The sequence below is a fragment of the Pleuronectes platessa genome, chromosome 2 (genome assembly GCF_947347685.1).
Source record: "Pleuronectes platessa chromosome 2, fPlePla1.1, whole genome shotgun sequence".
NCBI lineage: Eukaryota > Metazoa > Chordata > Actinopteri > Pleuronectiformes > Pleuronectidae > Pleuronectes > Pleuronectes platessa.
Window position 1 is genome coordinate 7888543 of NC_070627.1, and position 17586 is coordinate 7906128.

The 17586-nt window shown below is 41.6% G+C and overlaps 1 protein-coding gene across 2 annotated transcripts in view; it reads right to left on the bottom strand.

Moving 5' to 3' along the window:
- The window catches only part of asic1b (acid-sensing (proton-gated) ion channel 1b), a 150117-nt gene that overhangs the window by 34816 nt on the left and 97715 nt on the right, over positions 1-17586 (bottom strand). The window contains exon 1 of one of the 2 annotated variants that reach the window (XM_053447514.1): positions 14905-15877. The exons of the other annotated variant lie outside the window; for it this stretch is intronic. Coding sequence (XP_053303489.1) covers positions 14905-15576 — 672 coding nt within the window. The 5' untranslated portion in view covers positions 15577-15877. Of the gene's footprint in view, positions 1-14904; positions 15878-17586 lie in introns of those variants that run through there. 2 annotated transcript variants of the gene reach the window in all.

A 17586-nucleotide genomic window follows, 5' to 3' on the forward strand; every position in this document is an offset into this window, starting at 1 on the left:
GTACATGATCTGCTATAAAGGGACAAATGTCACAAAAGCCACTTCTCCTGCGGCCTCTCAGACTCTGGGGCTATAAGAACGATTTAAATAAGTCGTCAGGTAAGTGCTACTCAATGTAAGAACAGTGTGAGATGAGAGTAAGTGGTAGAAGCTCAAGAGCTGCTCTGCAAGCCTGTGAACCCAGAGCTTCAGGTGAGACACTGAAACAAAGCTAAATGTTGAAGAACTTCATCAGAAACACTCTGCTGTGTGCTCTGAACATTTGTCCTTGGTTTTTTAAACTAACATAATTTCTTGAACGCAGTATAATAAGTGTCGTGAATGAGTAGAGCCTACTTAAATGCTGCTACGTACACATCATCCATCCATCTATTATCTATTCTGCTTTTCCTTTGAGGGTTGTGTGGGAGCTGGAGCCAATCCCAGCTGCCAGTGGTGGAGACGCAAATTACACCCTGGTCGCCAGTCCCTGTCAGGGCTGGTAGAGACAAACAACCATTCACTCTCATTTACACCTACGGACAATTTAGAGACACCAAAGAAGCTAAGCTGCGTGTGTTTGAAGAGAAAACCCAGACAGACACAGGGAGAACATCCCCACAGTTGTGAGGCGACAGTGCTAACGCCTGCACCGCAGTGCCAACCTGAACACAACAGAGTTAATTATGGGATTCATGCTGTGAATGAGTTATGTCTGTTTGAAAGCTATCTCTGCTTTTTGTGTGATTGGCAGCGTCACACTGGAAACTATTGTGAAACTAGTGAAACTGCTAAATAAAGGGCTAATCCACCAATTTTACACATAGGCAGGGGTGTATCTAGGGGTAGGGCGAGGGGGCCCCCAGACGGAATTTTTTTCTTTTTGTGGAATACTCCATAATACTTCAATACCATGAACATCAATTATGTTTAGTAATCCTGTATAAATTCTTATTTTAAAACCATCTCTGTTCCACAAAATCTCATTGCTTGTTTCTTTCATGACACGTATTCAAGTGTCAAGAGATATAAATGCAGATTGTTTAAGAGGCTTCTCCATCTAGACAAGAGTGAGACAAACTGGCAACCAAAACATTTCCGGCATCAATGTGGTCCGCTTTAAAACCGCCAAATAAAACATTTAAACTCCTTTGGGCCTCTAAAAGCCCACTTTGTCCCATTTAGCAGTGATTGTACATTTAAGAAGCTTTTTTCTAGGCCCTGTGTGAAGTCTGGTCGCTGTAAAGTAGCATATAAAGCGCCACCTTGGGAAGTGTTTTACTACATTGAAAACACTTCAAAAACGGATATAGCGATGGGTGTGCACAAGTCAGCCTCGGACCAGATGGTTAAACACTGTGAATAGCTGGTGTGTGCGAACAATGCGCAGGATACCAAGCTCTGATGGTTTCCAAAATCTCCCCTTTTCAGGTTTTTAAAGGATCGACTGTGGCAGCACCCCCATGAATGGCCCCCTGTGATACATCAATGCACTGATCTGAAAATGGATTCAGGAGTCTTACTGTATAACTATTGTGGCTGGATGGAGCAGGTTTATATTTACACCCCCAGGGGCAGTAAGAGTATCCTTATACCCGCACAGGGAAACACAGGATGACACCGCTAATTCATCTCGGCAGCATCGTGACAGCTGGGCTGGAGAGAGTTCGGGAAAAGGGGAAATGGTTGTGATGAATGACTTTCAGAGTGCGGCTCCTTGCTATAGCAAACAGTCACCGAGTCCCCGCAGGGCCGATGCCACCTATTTGCCGCTCAGAGAGAAATGAATGAATGGCCCTTTGTGAAATAAATGGTCCCTTTCTGCCTGACATTTACAAATGAATCGTTCTTGTAAAACCAAATCCCTTCCATTTGTTCTGTTATTTGTGGAGGTGTGTTTGCTGCGCTGGATCTCTGAACTGCAGGGTAGTCAAAAAGCACTCACACAGTGGTGGGGTTTTAAGATATGTATTAATAGTTCAGCATATTGGAAATCATGTGCTTTCATAATGCGACGGAGATGAAAAGATCGATCATCGTGTCAGGCACGGGTCTGGATTCATGATATTTTAACCAGGAGTGGGTGCGGTGACGGCATGTAGCTGGTTTGACACCAGTGACTCATTGCCAACCAGCGCTGTAGCTGCAGCTGATTCACAGAAGCGCTGGGCAGACAAATAAACTGTTGTGCGAAACAAGTCATGGCTCATCACTAAAATTGGACTATGGATTAAACAAACAATATAAAATGCGTTAATTTATGAGCTCTGAGGGTTTGATATACTTCTTGTTACTCAACTATATTCTCAAATACTGATATATGGGTAATAAGCTAAAAGGGGTCCATATTAAATTGACTGCATCAATCTTCCTTATATCACTCTTGGAAAATAAAAGGAAATTGTAGGAAATTTGTATTCTTTCCAAATTGTCACACTATTACTTTAATTCCTTTAATAACTTGGCAAGGAAGACAATAATATTAAAATCCTTAGCCTTTTGAACGTTCCTACATATTTTAATGATTCTTACCTCAAACATGTATACCAGGGGTGTCCAAACTACGGCCCGTGGGCCATCTGCGGCCCGTCATTCATTTTAAATTGGCCCGCCTCAATAAAATAAAAATTTGAAAAAATAAAAATATATATAATTTTTTTATTTTTTTTATTTAAACTAACAATTTAGTAGCACTTACTTATAGCACTTTGTAGTTTTGCTCTATTCTTGAAGAAATTGTGATTTCTTGATTCTTGTTGTTCTGGGTTTGCACCCTCGGGTAGGGGAGAGCGGGGTAATGTGAGACATTTTTTACATTTGCTCCCCTTTAGGCGAGCTAAAATTATTTATCAGTAAAACTTACACATTTCCCATTAATTCAGGATGTTTCCTAGCAATGGAAATGATCAGAATGTCTTCAGGACAAAGGGAAGTGAAAATATGATTGTTTTTAAAAAAGTGGTCTTGTGTCTCAATTTACCCCAGCTTAGGGGTAAAGTGAGACAGACCAGAGAAATCAAGGGGGTAAGGTGATCCACTTACTTTTTCAACTTTAAAACTACCATAACAACACATGTTGTAATAGGTAAATTAAGCACATTTATGATTATTATGATTCATGTGATCTCTTGCACACCCTAGCTTACCTGCACATTGTTTCTCTGTCCAATTGGCAGGGACAGGGATATTGTTTGTCTCTGCATTTGCCAGTTCACGGCACTTAACTGGAGCAAGGCCATGTAACTGGTCAGCTAGTTGTTTCAAGTGTTTGGTTCATCCTCCATCTCATCAGTGAATATTCTCTTTACCTCAGCTACTGCACCCCAGGCTACTGATTTTACTTCCCCTTTCTCTTTTTTCTTTATGAATCTTTTGAGGGTTGTCTTATCAATATTTCTATCCCTTCCAGCTTTTCTTAAGGACTTCTTTCCTTGCATGACCTCAGCGGCTGCACTCTCCTTCTCTGCGAGCGGTGTTTGGCCCCAAGTTGTCTTCCTGGTGTAGTTTCTTGGCATGATGGCTTTTCTACAATGTTTATGGCATTAAAACATATGTAATGTAATATTACACTAGAATATGTTTAAGACTAAATTTAATTCGTGCTACATTTCTCACTTTACCCCACATCATTTGTCTCATTTTACCCCACAGCCAACATATTAGAAAAAACAACATCTCTTATCAACTCAGGCTAATCTTAAGCTAGCATCAATCACATGGTTTTATATGTTGGAAGTTCATCAACATGTATGATATAAGTTTTGCTACCTGAATCAATTTGTTTTGACACAACAGTTGATTAAGTTCAAAGCAAGAAAATTTACTTTTACATGCAAAAATCACATTTTTGGCAAAAAAAGATTCTAACCACAGCACAAGCACCAACTTCTCCTTCATGGCAAGGGTGGAATGGGAGGGGCTTGAAAACATAATGATCACATGACCACAAATGTGTTCCGTTGCCCAGATACAGAGGGTGTCTGACATTACCGATGTCTCACATTAACCCGCTCTCCCCTACCTGTGAATGCACTGATTGTAAATCGCTTTGGATAAAAGCAACAGCGAAATGAATTGTAATGTAATGGACTAAGGCCCACTGTATTTTACTTCTCAGTTTTGATGCTAGGTGGCACCCAACTCACCCCTGACCTGCCAGCTGTCCCTCAGAACGCCGCTAAGCCCCCCGCCCTAAGCGACGCGATTGAGGCGCACTGTCAACAGTCCGCTCGGGGGCAGGGGGGCGTGGCGGCGTGAGTGGCCCAGTCCTTCGAACTTTTTTCTGTATGTGGCCCTCGGGATAAAAAGTTTGGACACCCCTGATGTATACCTTCATCACACATGCACACTTCCCTGTATTCATGATAATATATATCCTTAAATCTGGTTTGCTTTTACAGGAATACATGCTCGAGTACCACCTGCCCTCTCCCTGAGAGGCCAGTTGAATCATAAACGTCTTACCCTTTCAAAAGATTACACGAGTTGGCTTTTGATGTTTAATTCTGTATAAGTACGATCAAGACCCTCTCAAGCGGAGATCCTCCACGGATATCCTGTCACGTCCTATTAATTTCTGTCTCTGCCCAGCCTAAGATCAGTTTATAATCACATGCTTATCAGATGCTATTAACCAGCATATTCTGACAGATGGAAAACAAAGAAACAAAACACTTCATTGATTTCTTGCCTGGACCGATGCTTTTATTCCAGCTCTGTCCCCGCAATTTGTGTACGTCCAAATTCTGTGTCTGTTCTCCTTGTCAGGGGGATGTCAGACAAGCAGAGGAAGCAGGGCTAACGAAGGAGGGTCGATAGAAGTCCAACAGGCTGACATCTCTCTGGGAAAACTCACACAGCGCCGTCACACACACACACACACTGTCCAAAAGGTCCAAACCCAGCTGCACGTTGGGTTGCACCTAAATGGATCTTTCATTTTGATTTCATTTCTGTCGGCACTGTAAAGACTCCTCTGGAGGAACATGTACTGGGAGCAATATGATGGCTGATGGCCCCCGTGAGTGTGTGTGTGTATGTTATATCTGCAGGTGTGTGTTTGTGTGCAAAGTAGGCTGCTAATTGCGTATGATTTATTTGCTTTCGTCCCCCTAATAACTCCTGGTCTGAGGCTGGCTGAACAGGGAGGTGGAGGTTGGAATTAAAAAAGACACACCTCTCTAATGATGAATACATTTCTTTCACTCGATCTCAATCTTGGTGTTAAGATTTGCATCAGTTGAGTTTCGCTGTGTGTTGTACTGAATAACAAAATCAGCCCCTTTTCAGCTTTGCGTCAAAGGTGCCGGCTGCCGACCTGCAGTGATCGACTCTCAGTTCCTTGGATGAAACAAAGACCAATCAATCAATAGACCTCCCGCTAACATTAGCTCAGCGCAAGTGTGTTTACAATTTTGAGCTCATTTGCACTTCAGCTACTTTGCCACAGAGGTTAACCGGGGCTAATCAGGCTACATCCATGCTAATACATTTCAAAAAGGTGTTTTAAAACTCTCTTGCACTAACACACACACGCTAATATACAGAGATAATGTCAGCATACATAAACGTGTGAGGTAAAGTGTCCTGCTGATTCAATGTGCTTTCTTATGGAGTCCCGTTGACCACAACAGATGTAGTCACCTATGAAAACACGGAGAGGGGAGGCAGGAAAAAAACATTTTGTCCATAAAAAACAATCGCCTTTGGGCATCCACCTGCACACATAGCACACACAAATCCCAACGTGGGGACACACACAGACAGAGACACTAAAGAAGACGGTGGAAAAGAGAAACACGGAGCCATTCTCTGAAGCTGACGAAACCTTTTCTCCCTACAGCTCCTCTGACATCCTTTCTGTCATTTGGAGCCAGACGTCTCTTTTTTCCCCATCTCTGATATGAAGGACAACCCTGTAGGAGGCCATTAAAGACCTCTCATCAGCCTAATGAACTACTTGTAGGTGGCTATTGGCTCTGTTCAGGACACTTGTCATATGTCTTATTCATATATAATTGCTCCGGCAAAATTGCGGTGTCCCTCATTTACACATCATTGTGTCATTCATCTTCGTTGACGAGGAAAGTGAAAGGTCTGTCCTTCCATTTATGCCACTTTAATGATCCACTATCATTTGTGTTATGAAGTGTTGGCTCATGCTGGAGGGAGGTATATCCGTCCAATTTAAATGAGACAGTCCTTATGTCCTATTGGACTCGTTCTAGCAGGCTGCTGCTGCACCTCTCGTCATCAGCCTTCAAAAGGTGACTGATGAGAGGTTTAATTGAAAAGGGTGGGATCTGAGGCAAGTCAAACAAACAGATAAAAAGAGAAGAGAAGGTGGAGAATGAACGAGGGGATGAGTTTCTGTCAAGGCCGTCTGTGGCCACAGTAAACAAAACTCAGCTCGTGTTGGAATTTGTAATATTTTTTTTAATCCCCACAACACACAAATAGAGTTTAATCCCTCGGGGAATGGTTCTTTTAAAAAATGCAACTGCTGGCAGCAATTCTGCACGACGCTTTAAAGCTGCAGTAAGCAAAAATCTGGAATAAGCAAAAGTAAAAAAATAAACTCTTCTCCTGCAACTCTCCCCCCCTCTGTTCTAGGCCCCTTCCACACAGCGTGGCCAGATGCACACTCCTGACATGCACACGCAACACACAAGCTTGACCAGAAGCAGCTGTAGCAAGGTGTGTGTCAAGTCATCTGGGTTTTTTATATCTTCAAAGAGCACCTTCAACGCCATGGTCGATACTCCCCTGAGATGTCAGACATCTTCACAAGCCTCCATTTGTGTTGTGTAAACTATTAGCAACATTCATCACAGCCTCTCATCACCTGCTTTCATGGTAAATCAACCAACAGAGCCTAGTCAACCACTTAACACAGAACAACAAGGAGGTGCAGAGGTCTAGTTTCATCTCAGACCGTTTAAAAAAAAAAAAACTTGGTGAAAGGTTATTATGGATTTTCTTTTACATCCTAACAGTCGTGGGAGTCAAATGATTCAATAAAAGATGGGATTACGTTTATTTGTTATAAACAGAAAGATAAAAGAACTGAATGGAGCACATCAGAGCAAGAGGCTCCATGAAAGCCAGTTTGTTCTAAAAAATCCATTGTGAAACACTGCCCCCTTGTGACCACTTTCTGATATAAGTGCGTGTCAAGTGGAATAACATGTTGAAAAGCCTTTAAATCAAAGTCGAGCTTTGATGAATATCTGAGTTTTCACTCACAGATCATCAGACTTTTTGTGATGAGTTAGAAGAGAAATATTAGATCAAATGGAAGTTACTGTAAATATCAGATATAAAATCTAGTTGAGCCTCAGCCCACCGACTTGCAGTAAATGTAATAGTGATAAGCTATAGCTGATCTTAAAAGAGGGCACCTCTGAACCTGTGATCTGAGAATAATGGCCAAGCAGAGGAGATAAGTCACAGACAGCGATCTGCATTTCAGTGTCACCATAAATATTTGTTGGTCTTGTGCTGTCACCTCTCAGAGGGGAGGGGGGCTGCGTTAATGGCCACTTTCTGACTGAGCCCATACTTTTTCTCAATCAAACTCATTTCCATAACCTGAAATTTTAAATCCCTCATCTCATTTCACTGTGTTCATTAAGAGGTCAGGGGCAAAGAACTGAAATGACACGTGCATTCACTACATGCGCTGAACAGGCAGTTTGTTATGCACAGATGCATTTACATCCACTTATTAAGTGTGTTGGTGTGCCGCCTGCATTTTAAACAAACTAATGAAGCAGTGAGAATTGGATGTCCATCAGGCTGCATGAAAGCACTTCACTCGTACAAAGACAGATCAAACACGTCACAAAATGATTCCACATTACAGAGATGCAAAAAATCAATTTCTATTTGAAGATAATTTGACAGTTTAATTAGCCTAACTGCACAAGGTGTAGAGCAACTGTTGCTCCACGAGCGGCAAGAGCAGCCTGAGTTCAGCACGCACTCAGTGTCAGAGGTGCAATATTCATTTAATCTTTATTCTTTGTGATGTTATAATTTGTTTAACCGTTACATTGTGATTTACCATGCTGTTCTTTTAGAGACAATTTATGGACATCTAATTTATCATGGCAAATGCTCGAGGATAATTACATTTCAGTTTCCCTGATACGATCGCTGCCCAAAGGCAGCTTAAAAGAAATGCCGAACCGTAACAAGCCCTCACAGTAGATGGTGAGGCGAGCTCTGGCATTTAATTTGTCCTTTCTGTGAAAATAAAAGTCGGGTCTGGGTATCTGTCCGTTAGAGCCTGAGCCTGGGGTGCACGGATGGATGCTCTTGACAAGACAGGAGAAGGGCGTAACCGGAGCCACTGGCTGTCTCTGTTGACAATGCTGAGCTGGGGAGAAAGGGAAGCTGAATCTAATGGGCTGTGGCCCGAGCAGGAAGCAAGGGTTTCGATCACTTCTCTGAGGGAGGCTCACATTCTGCTCCGAGACAGAAATGCTGCAACCCTAACCGCCTCTTTTCAGGGTGTTAGCCGAACTTCACTACTGATCCAGCCCTGAGCAAGACACACACACACACACACACACACACACACACACACACACACACACACACACACACACACACACACACACACACACACACACACACACACACACACACACACACACACACACACACACACACACACACACACACACACACACACACAGTAACATATTTTCAACCACCAGTCTGAGATGCTGGACAGAGAGACGGAGAGGGAAGAGCGATGGACAGAAAACCCTGGAGACAGAGAGAGACAGAAACCATTCAATCTACACACTTTATCCCCCCCGAGTCCACCAGCAGTGAAGGCTGTAGGAACATTAGTGACTCTTTAGTAGATAAAATAAACAGGCTCCAGCAGGAGTTCAAGGCTCTCCACACTGGGACCTGTGGAGTTGCAATTTGCCACATTACAAAAAATAAATAGACTATTGATTTACTTCATAGGAAAATGACAGTGGTAATACATAATGCATGCTGTGGGGTGAACTTAGGCTGCTGTATAGATGTTATCAAGCCTTTCCTAAAGGCCATAAGGGTCAAGTGAGCCTGTTAGCATTAATGAGGCTCTCTCTATTTTCTTGGATGTGATTTGCAGATGTCATATTGTTGCACCTCTTTCTAGTGCAGGATTTAAAAGCTGTAATTATTTATTGATTCTTTATTGATCACTGATAAAATGTTATTGACATTTTGGGGTTTCAACTCCTCCCTAATGGATTTTCTGATCACTGGAAAAGAGCTTCAGTTCATCTAGACTAAAAATCTACTCATAAAGTGCTGAATCCATTATTAACACGGAGTTCCATAAACTTCTGCAAGCAAAACTTAATGTATGTAGTACATTTGTAAAGAGAACAATACAGTTAATGTGAAATGTTGGTCAGGGTTAAAGCTATGTCTCTATCTTAACCTGAACAAAGATATAAAGGTGGATGCCTTTATTTATTCAAAAGGTAAATTCTGCAGTGTTGGGACAAGTCACAGCAGATCAGATTAAGCTAATACGATGTAGATACAGGGACAGTTCAAACCACTGAGTTGACTCTTTGCTTGGGTGAGAGCAGGAGGTAAACATACATAGTTTAGAGAGAGAATAGTGTTGCCTGTCACAGGGCCCGGCAGACTTAGGTCAGTCTGATACTATCATGAACAGTGATTGGTTAAAAGTTAAAAAAGGCTGGTAAACCAACAACAAGAGGTCTTGGTTTTCTCAGTTTCTAGTGAATCATTAGTCATTTATTTGAATTTTTACTTGCACTATGATGTATTACGTTTCACTGTCCTTTTGTTGTACCATAACACCTGTAAAGCACTTTTGTCAACCAACTTGTTTTAAATGTGCTATATAAATAAGATGATGACACGGGTTTCACGAGTCATCAGGGTGTGTGTATCTGAATGTGTCATGGACTTTATAAAGATAGAAGATGCTGCCATCTTGTTCTGTATTAAGGTCCGACCGGTGAATGTGGTAAACCAGAGAAACCATCTTCGAGAAAAATGTGTTTGACGTGCTCTTTAATTTTTTTGTTTGGTCCATGTCCTATCCACCAACATGGAGGAGGCAGGGTTTACAGACTTTACTGTAGGCAGCCACCAGGGGTGCAATCGAGATGCTTTGGCTTCACTTTTGGGGAGCTGTCATGTCACCAGTCTTTTAGGGTCTGTGGTCTACATATAGGCACTGCCATACCCTTCAATATTTAACACATTCTGTGTGTTGCATTGCATTTGGTACAGGTAGAAAAAAAAAGACTGGATTTCTAAATGTTCAAAGATATCCTTCATCTTTATTCCTGACACCTACGTAGCATGTGTGTGTATGTGTGTGTGTGTGTGTGTGTGAATATATATATGTATATATATGTGTCTCAGCATACTTTTGCATAATCAATGTACCTGTGGAGCTACCAGGTATCTACACACACAAAGTGTCTTTGATAGAAATCTTTCCTGAAATAGCTGCTTATCAAACCTGTACTGAACAACGCCTAGAACATTTGAACGTTGCTATGGAGACAAATTACACAAACAGAGAGAAAACCTTGATTCATTAGAGCTGCATGACGGTGCATGAGCTGAAGGAATAATCATGATTATTTTAGACGGAGGCTGCCTGTCATACAGAAGGATTCAAGGGAAATTGTCAACAGAGGTAATTATTTTAATTAGAGCAGACACATAAATGATTACTTGTCACTCGTGTTTGTCAGGTTTTTATCTTTAATGGAGTGACCTGGAACCTGCAGGCATGTACTCATCATTCCAATTAGAAATGACATTAGCATTACAAACAGGACATTCATAATCTGTACAAGACAACTCACACCACTAAGGCTACAACATGAGATTATTTTCTAAATACTCATTTGCAAAACTACCAAAAAGGAAACAAGTCTCATCCTCTTTTTGAGATTAACATTAAATAATCCACAACTTCATCAAATGTGGAGGAGGCTTTGGAAAGGCTTCATTGCGGTTTGTTCTGTTATCAGTTATCTCAGATATAGCTTCCCCTGCGACTCTAAATGGACAAGTGGTATAGATAATGGATGGATGAATGGGTAAAGAGTATATAAGAGCGGTATTCAATAGAGCACATACTGTTCCTCCACCAAGGTCAAACAGTCTCCATAAGAAACCACATGTACATCTCCTTTGCTCAAGTCCCCTCCTCCAACCAAGTTTTATGTAAATTTGTTCAGTAGTTTTTGCATAATCCTTCTTAGAACCAAGAAGAATCAGCAAACCAGCAAACCAACCCATGAGCCAACAAACCAACCATCCAACCAGCCAACAAACCAATCAACCAACCAACCAACCGAACAGTCAATCAACAAACCAATCAACCAACCAACCAATCAACCAAATAAACAAATTAAAAAAGGTTGAAAACATACCTAAAGGCGTCCTTACAGAGGTATAACATATTTCAGTCAGACAACTCACGTTCGATCATGTAATATATTTATTACAACAGATTTAGTGTTTGGCGTCTAGGCTCCAACTTAATCACTCCCCCATATGATTACACAGGAATGATGGGAGTGATGAGCAAATACTTGTAACCCCCCGTTGGAGCCTACAGGTGGATGCTGGGGTGGTGGAGGGTTTGAAGCAACAGGTAACAATACTGCAGCAGCAGTGCGAGCAAGAGGGGTTGATGGGAAATGTCTCTCTGGTTAAATAGACCACCTGATAAGGTGGGTGTGTATTATAGATGGTTGTGGAGATTGAGGTATGTCACATGATGTATGTAATATGATTGGCGCAGCGCAGCTCGAGTTGTCTGCCAGAACTAGCTCGCAGGCGTCGCCATATTTGATACTAATGCAGTTGTACAGTAAATGTGACCTGTTTGTATCTTTCTGATCACACCTGAGAAGATGTTTACTAAACATGTGGGGTGTAAGAAACTGTAAAAGAGAGTTTTATGATATATTCAAAACTTTGTACTTTTTATAAAAACTACTTATCGTGGGAAGTTTGGATCAATGGCTGTTTGAAGATACTTGGTGCAACAACAGATGTTCTACTCATTTAAATCCAGAGCCTGTCACAGCTTCATGATAATGTGATCCAAGAAGCATCCCCGGCTAATTCAAAATAAGATGTTATGAAAGCAAGAATGAGTTTTAAACTGCACCAAGGCGGCAATATCTGTCACTGAACACAGTCGGCTCACTGCCTCCCCACGTGCTGATAAAATGGCAGACTGCACTGCAGTCACAGCACTTTGTCTAAAAAGGGATATCAACAGAGGATGACAGCTGGTCCTATTTCACCTCAAGGACATTGTCCTCACACCCGACTCTTTTTCATTCATGATACTGATTGTCAGTCCTGGACATAATTCAGGTTTTTGCCTGGAAAAGATAATGAACTCTGACTAAAAATATGTAAAGTAAGATCTATAGTGAGCTGTCAAAGCTAAAGTTAACCCTCTTTTTTATGCCGAGGATAAATCATGCTGGCTGTTTGAGTCAACATGCAGGATAGCCTCACAGTGAAGGTACATTTGTAAAGTTTCCAAAGACACAAAGAGCTCTGTGAGGCGACACTACTTTCAACCTTCATAAAGTTAGTTTTGTTGTTTTCCATTTCACCTTCTTCACTGCGGCAATAATTCAGTTTTACTGCAGAATCATTAATTTTCTTTTTGCTTGCACACGATGTACCACACAAATAAAGAGACTGACTTTAATTATTTGTAACTTTGTGGAACCATCTGCTGTGGCTGATAAAGCATATTCACACGTCTCCTTTACTTTTCGAGGTTTCACCTCCATTCTTTCACCATCCAGGACCTTCATTTCACATCCACACTCTTGTTTTCCCTAAACTCAGAGTGTGTGTGCTGCTTGACAAGATGCAGCCCTCCACTGCTCTCAACTTCTAAAGATCCCAACCTCATAATGTCAGAGCTGCTTTCATTCCAGGCTGATGCTTTGAAACATCCTGATGAAAATCACCCGTTGAGACAGATGTTCAGTGTTTTATGTTATGTCACTTTGCTCGTCTTGTTTTTTTATCTTTCCTGTGACAAGAAATACTTCAGTTTAAGACACATAAATCATATTTCTGATTCAGACAAATTCATGACACTGATTTGAAAAGTTTACTTAATCACTTATTATATTACTATCAATCAATCAATCAGGAGTTAAATAATACCATTCAAACAAATCAAATGCATTTGCAAGTGCTTTACTTACGGATAATTGACATTATATAGGATGTTAAAAATGAATTACAAACATTAAGATTTAGAGACTAATGCATATGAAAGCAATCAATATTTTAATAATCATATATTTTATTCAAAATTTTTCATTTTTGAATAACTTGCAAATTATTTCCCAAATTTTTTAAATAACATCTTATCCATCCAATCATAAATCTCTATTCAATAATAATTGATAATAATTAAATTCTGTGTTTTATCAAGAGAAATTTTCAAAAAAAGCCAAATCAATAATCAAATAAGAAAAAACAACTCAAATTTAGAAAATCCAGAGAATTATCAGCACTTCTGCTAAAAATGTATATTATTTTATACATATAATAATCCAAAAGGTTTGCTAATTATATGTGTATAAATTCAGTTTTAAACTTCACAGAGGCAGTAATTTCTGTTGTTGACTAAAGCCTCGGTGCCTCTCTCATGCAAACTGGCACAGAGCACTGCAGTCACAGCACTTTGTCTAGAAAAGCATATCAACACAGGATGACAGCTGGTCCTATTTCACCTCAGGGACACTGTCTGGACACCCAACTCTTTTCCATAAATGATACTGATTGTCAGACCTGGGCATATTTCAGAAAAGATAATGAAACCTGAATAAAAATAAGTAAAGTAGGATTTATAGTGAGCTGACGAGGCAAAACTTTTCCCTCTGCCCAACAAATGATGAATATGGTTTTAGCTAATGACCAAAATATTTATTTGGCTGCTGGTTTAACAACTTCCTTCACTGAGAGTCAAATAAGTAAGGATACAATCATGATACAAATAAATGGTACATTAACAAACAACACAAATCCTGATGTGATCGGGTCTAGCATCAGATTAATGTGTCATGTACTTGCTTTTACACGCTGATATAATTGCGGCTCATGTAATGCTAGTACATCCATTAGCAGTCCTCACATACCTATCTGTAACTGTGCAAAGGTCAAGCAAATCAATAGGCCAATAGCTGGATATTGTCAACACTACTTGGTAATTCCGAGTTCCTCCTGAGTGCTCTCTGATGTGCATGGGGCAGCAGTTACACATCCAAAAATGCCAAAACAACAGGAAATGTGTGACTTGCATCAGGCTGCAGTTAGATTTGATCTGAGCAACACGGACTCTTCTCCAGTGGCTGTTTAATTCAATAAAAAACAGCTGTATGCCAAGTATACCAATTAAGTAATGGAACCTGATTTTACTATGTCTACTCTATTGTTATTTACAATGGCGTTTCATTAAAGCAGATACGCTGACTTGGAAAATTCACTTTAATTTATAGCAATGACTCAGGATTGAAAGTAACTGTACTGCAAATTAAGGCTTTCTTCTGAATCAGTGATTTTCTACAAAGTTCCCTTCTCTTTTCTAAATATTGTGGCATCACAGTTTCAACTTGAGTAGTAGATTTTACAGGACGTTGTCATTTCATTACAATGAAATACAGCAGGTGAAATCTATCAGCCTCCCTCTCTTCCTTTTTGGGCCACATTCAAATTTTAGATCCCAAAAAGAAATATAACAGATGGAACAAAACCATCAATTCTACCAGACACATTTGAGACGCCTGCTGTAAATTAAGTGTCCAACTAAAAATATGTTTGTTCCCAGAAATAGTGAATATTTCAAACTATCTGGAACACATTTCTTACCTCTTGGAAGTTCTCAGGACCACACTCTATACCTCTGAAGGTACACTCCAGCAGAATGTCCTCTATGCGGTGACGAGTGCGGCTGTAGAATTCATCCATGCTGAAGCGAGAGCCCGGCAGACGATCGGGCTCCGGGGCAAGAGGAAACCCGGGGGCCATACCTTCCTCGAAGCCCAGCAGAGGTCCCATGAAAATCAAGTCACTGAAGCTCATCTGAGACTTTCGCACATAGTTGTAGTTACATAGGGTGACCGCCGGAAAGGTCATGTTCTTGGAAAATTGCTCATCCAGCATGGTGATGTGATCGTATGAGAGGTAGTACATGATCCTGTCGGCCACCTGGAACAAGAACGCAGACAGCGCCATGGTGAAGACTGTCGCCCACAAACCCTGACGAATCCCAAACTTCTTCCCCTCCACGAACACATGGTTGGCGCCGTGGAGCGAGCAACCGCTGCAGAAAGCGGCCAGGTCATCCACCTCCCCCACTTCCTCCTCTTCCTCATTGTAATCACCCACCTGACTACACCCATCCAGGTAGTCCTGCGTGTCCCTGTCGCCGTAACCCTTCTTCACGCGCTTGTAGTGGTCATTAAATGGGTCTTTGCCATATCCTCTGCTGGGCTCGTCGTCCGCAGCAAAGGAGATGGTGCACATGATTCGGACCGGCATGGTTGCAGGATAAATAAATTATAGCGCATAGAATTATTAAAGAAATAAGTCTGGTCCTTAAAAAGTTCAACGTCTTGGAAGGAATTAAGTTATTCAAGAACAGAAGTGGTGACGCAAGACCATCAGTTGAAAGAATCCTGGAAGTCACCAACCAAACACCTCTCCAAATGTCAGGGAAGTCTGAATTCTGCTTCAAAGTGGGCTGACTCGAAGTGTGTCAATCAAAATACAGACCGGATCAAACACACTGTCCCGGATGACGTCAAAACATCATGTGAAGTAAAGAGCACAAGATGAAACTCAAACCACAGACACACACAACGCTCACCGCCACTCACGTCTACTCTGAGTTGAACTGAGTTGCCTTGCCTGGGGTTTGTCCTTGTGTCTCTGGGGCAGATCCATCCCTTAGTACAAATTCAAAGACGAGGGGAGTAGAAGAAGACGATGAGGAAGAAGAAGAAGAGAAGAAGTAGGAGGGGTGGGGGGGTAAGAGGAGGAGAGCAAAGAAGGTGCGGCCATAGGGAGTATAGGAAACTGAATACTCCCACAGGGCCCAGCCACAGGTCACCGTGCCGGGGCAGTTTCACCATTTACAGGAAAAAAAGCACAAGGTTTCACATGGTGGAGGAGAGACAATGAAAGAGAAAAGCAGCCGGTGTACAGTAGACAAAAAGCTCTGCATAGGCTGTTTATTTCTGCTGATTTGACTGTGCGGCGTGACCTCACTTCACAAGGAAAATGAACTCAGCACAGTTGTGTAATTGAATGCAAATAATACTTAGCCGTTACTGAAATCACCTCAGGCCAGCAACCGAAAAAGATTCTCATCCTGGAATTTGTCAGAACACGTTAAATGTTTTACAAGATCTAATCTTACGATGTGTAATTTCAAGGAAATCAAAGCGAGCCAGTGGTTTCTTGTCTAGTAACAAGTAAAGTGAAGGGAACAGACCAAGGAGGGAAATCAAGGAAACTACTCTAATGCATCTAATTAACATCAGATTACTTTCGAATTAAAGCCCTCACATAGCTTTGAGCTGTGTTATAGCGAGCAGCTTTACTGAAAATACATATGAACAAGTAGGGGAGAGAGAGAGAGAGAGAGAGAGAGAGAGAGAGAGAGAGAGAGATATCTTAAATTGATCCTCTCGTTATTGACCATGGGGATAAATGCAGATTCCCAGAGGTGGTGTTGGTTGTGATATGAAAAGGAAATGTAAGAGACCGATCCATCCGCATTGATTCACCTCCATTAGACTGCTGAGATTATTTTCAGAAAGACGATGTTGCCAGAAAAAGGAAACCTTAGACGCAGTCGCGGGGGGGGGGGGGGGGGGGGGGGGATGACGGTATTCTTTACAATAAAAACCTACAGCTAATGATACCACAGATACCTCGGAGGAGCAGCCACATTAAACCTGTAAAACCAACGGAAAGCACATTACGCAAACCGATCCATCGTGTTGAGCTTTTAAAAGCATAACAACCCTCTGGCGTGTTTTCATCAGGCGGAAGCCGACATCCACTGAGAGGGTGAGAATGGCAGCAGACTTGGTCAATATGTGTTTAGCTACAGCTCTGAAGCTTGAAGAGAGCAAACAAAAGCACCGAGGCCTCGACCTTGATCTGGCTGAGTCGTGGAGCCTGCTAAACAGCGCCCGGTGGTAGCCGCTGGTTTTTGAATATGTACGGCTGTAGTGATTACTAGATAGCCTCTGGCATTCAGCCTGACCTAACAAGAAGGTCACAGCGCTCCCTCAGCTGCAGCGTCTGGGCCTTCTGAGAGGTGCCAACGCATGAATATTCACACACGCTAACATCCCAGATGTGGCACAAGATGGCTGCTAGTGAAACTGCTGCCGGGGAAATTATACTGTGCAAAGGTGTTCACTGACCCCCTGAAGGAAATCTGATGATTGAGGTTCACGTCCGTTCTGCCAAAACATCTTAATTACGCTGTCAGGGCAGATTTATTGATGCGTACAGGGTGGCAATAAATCTCTGCTT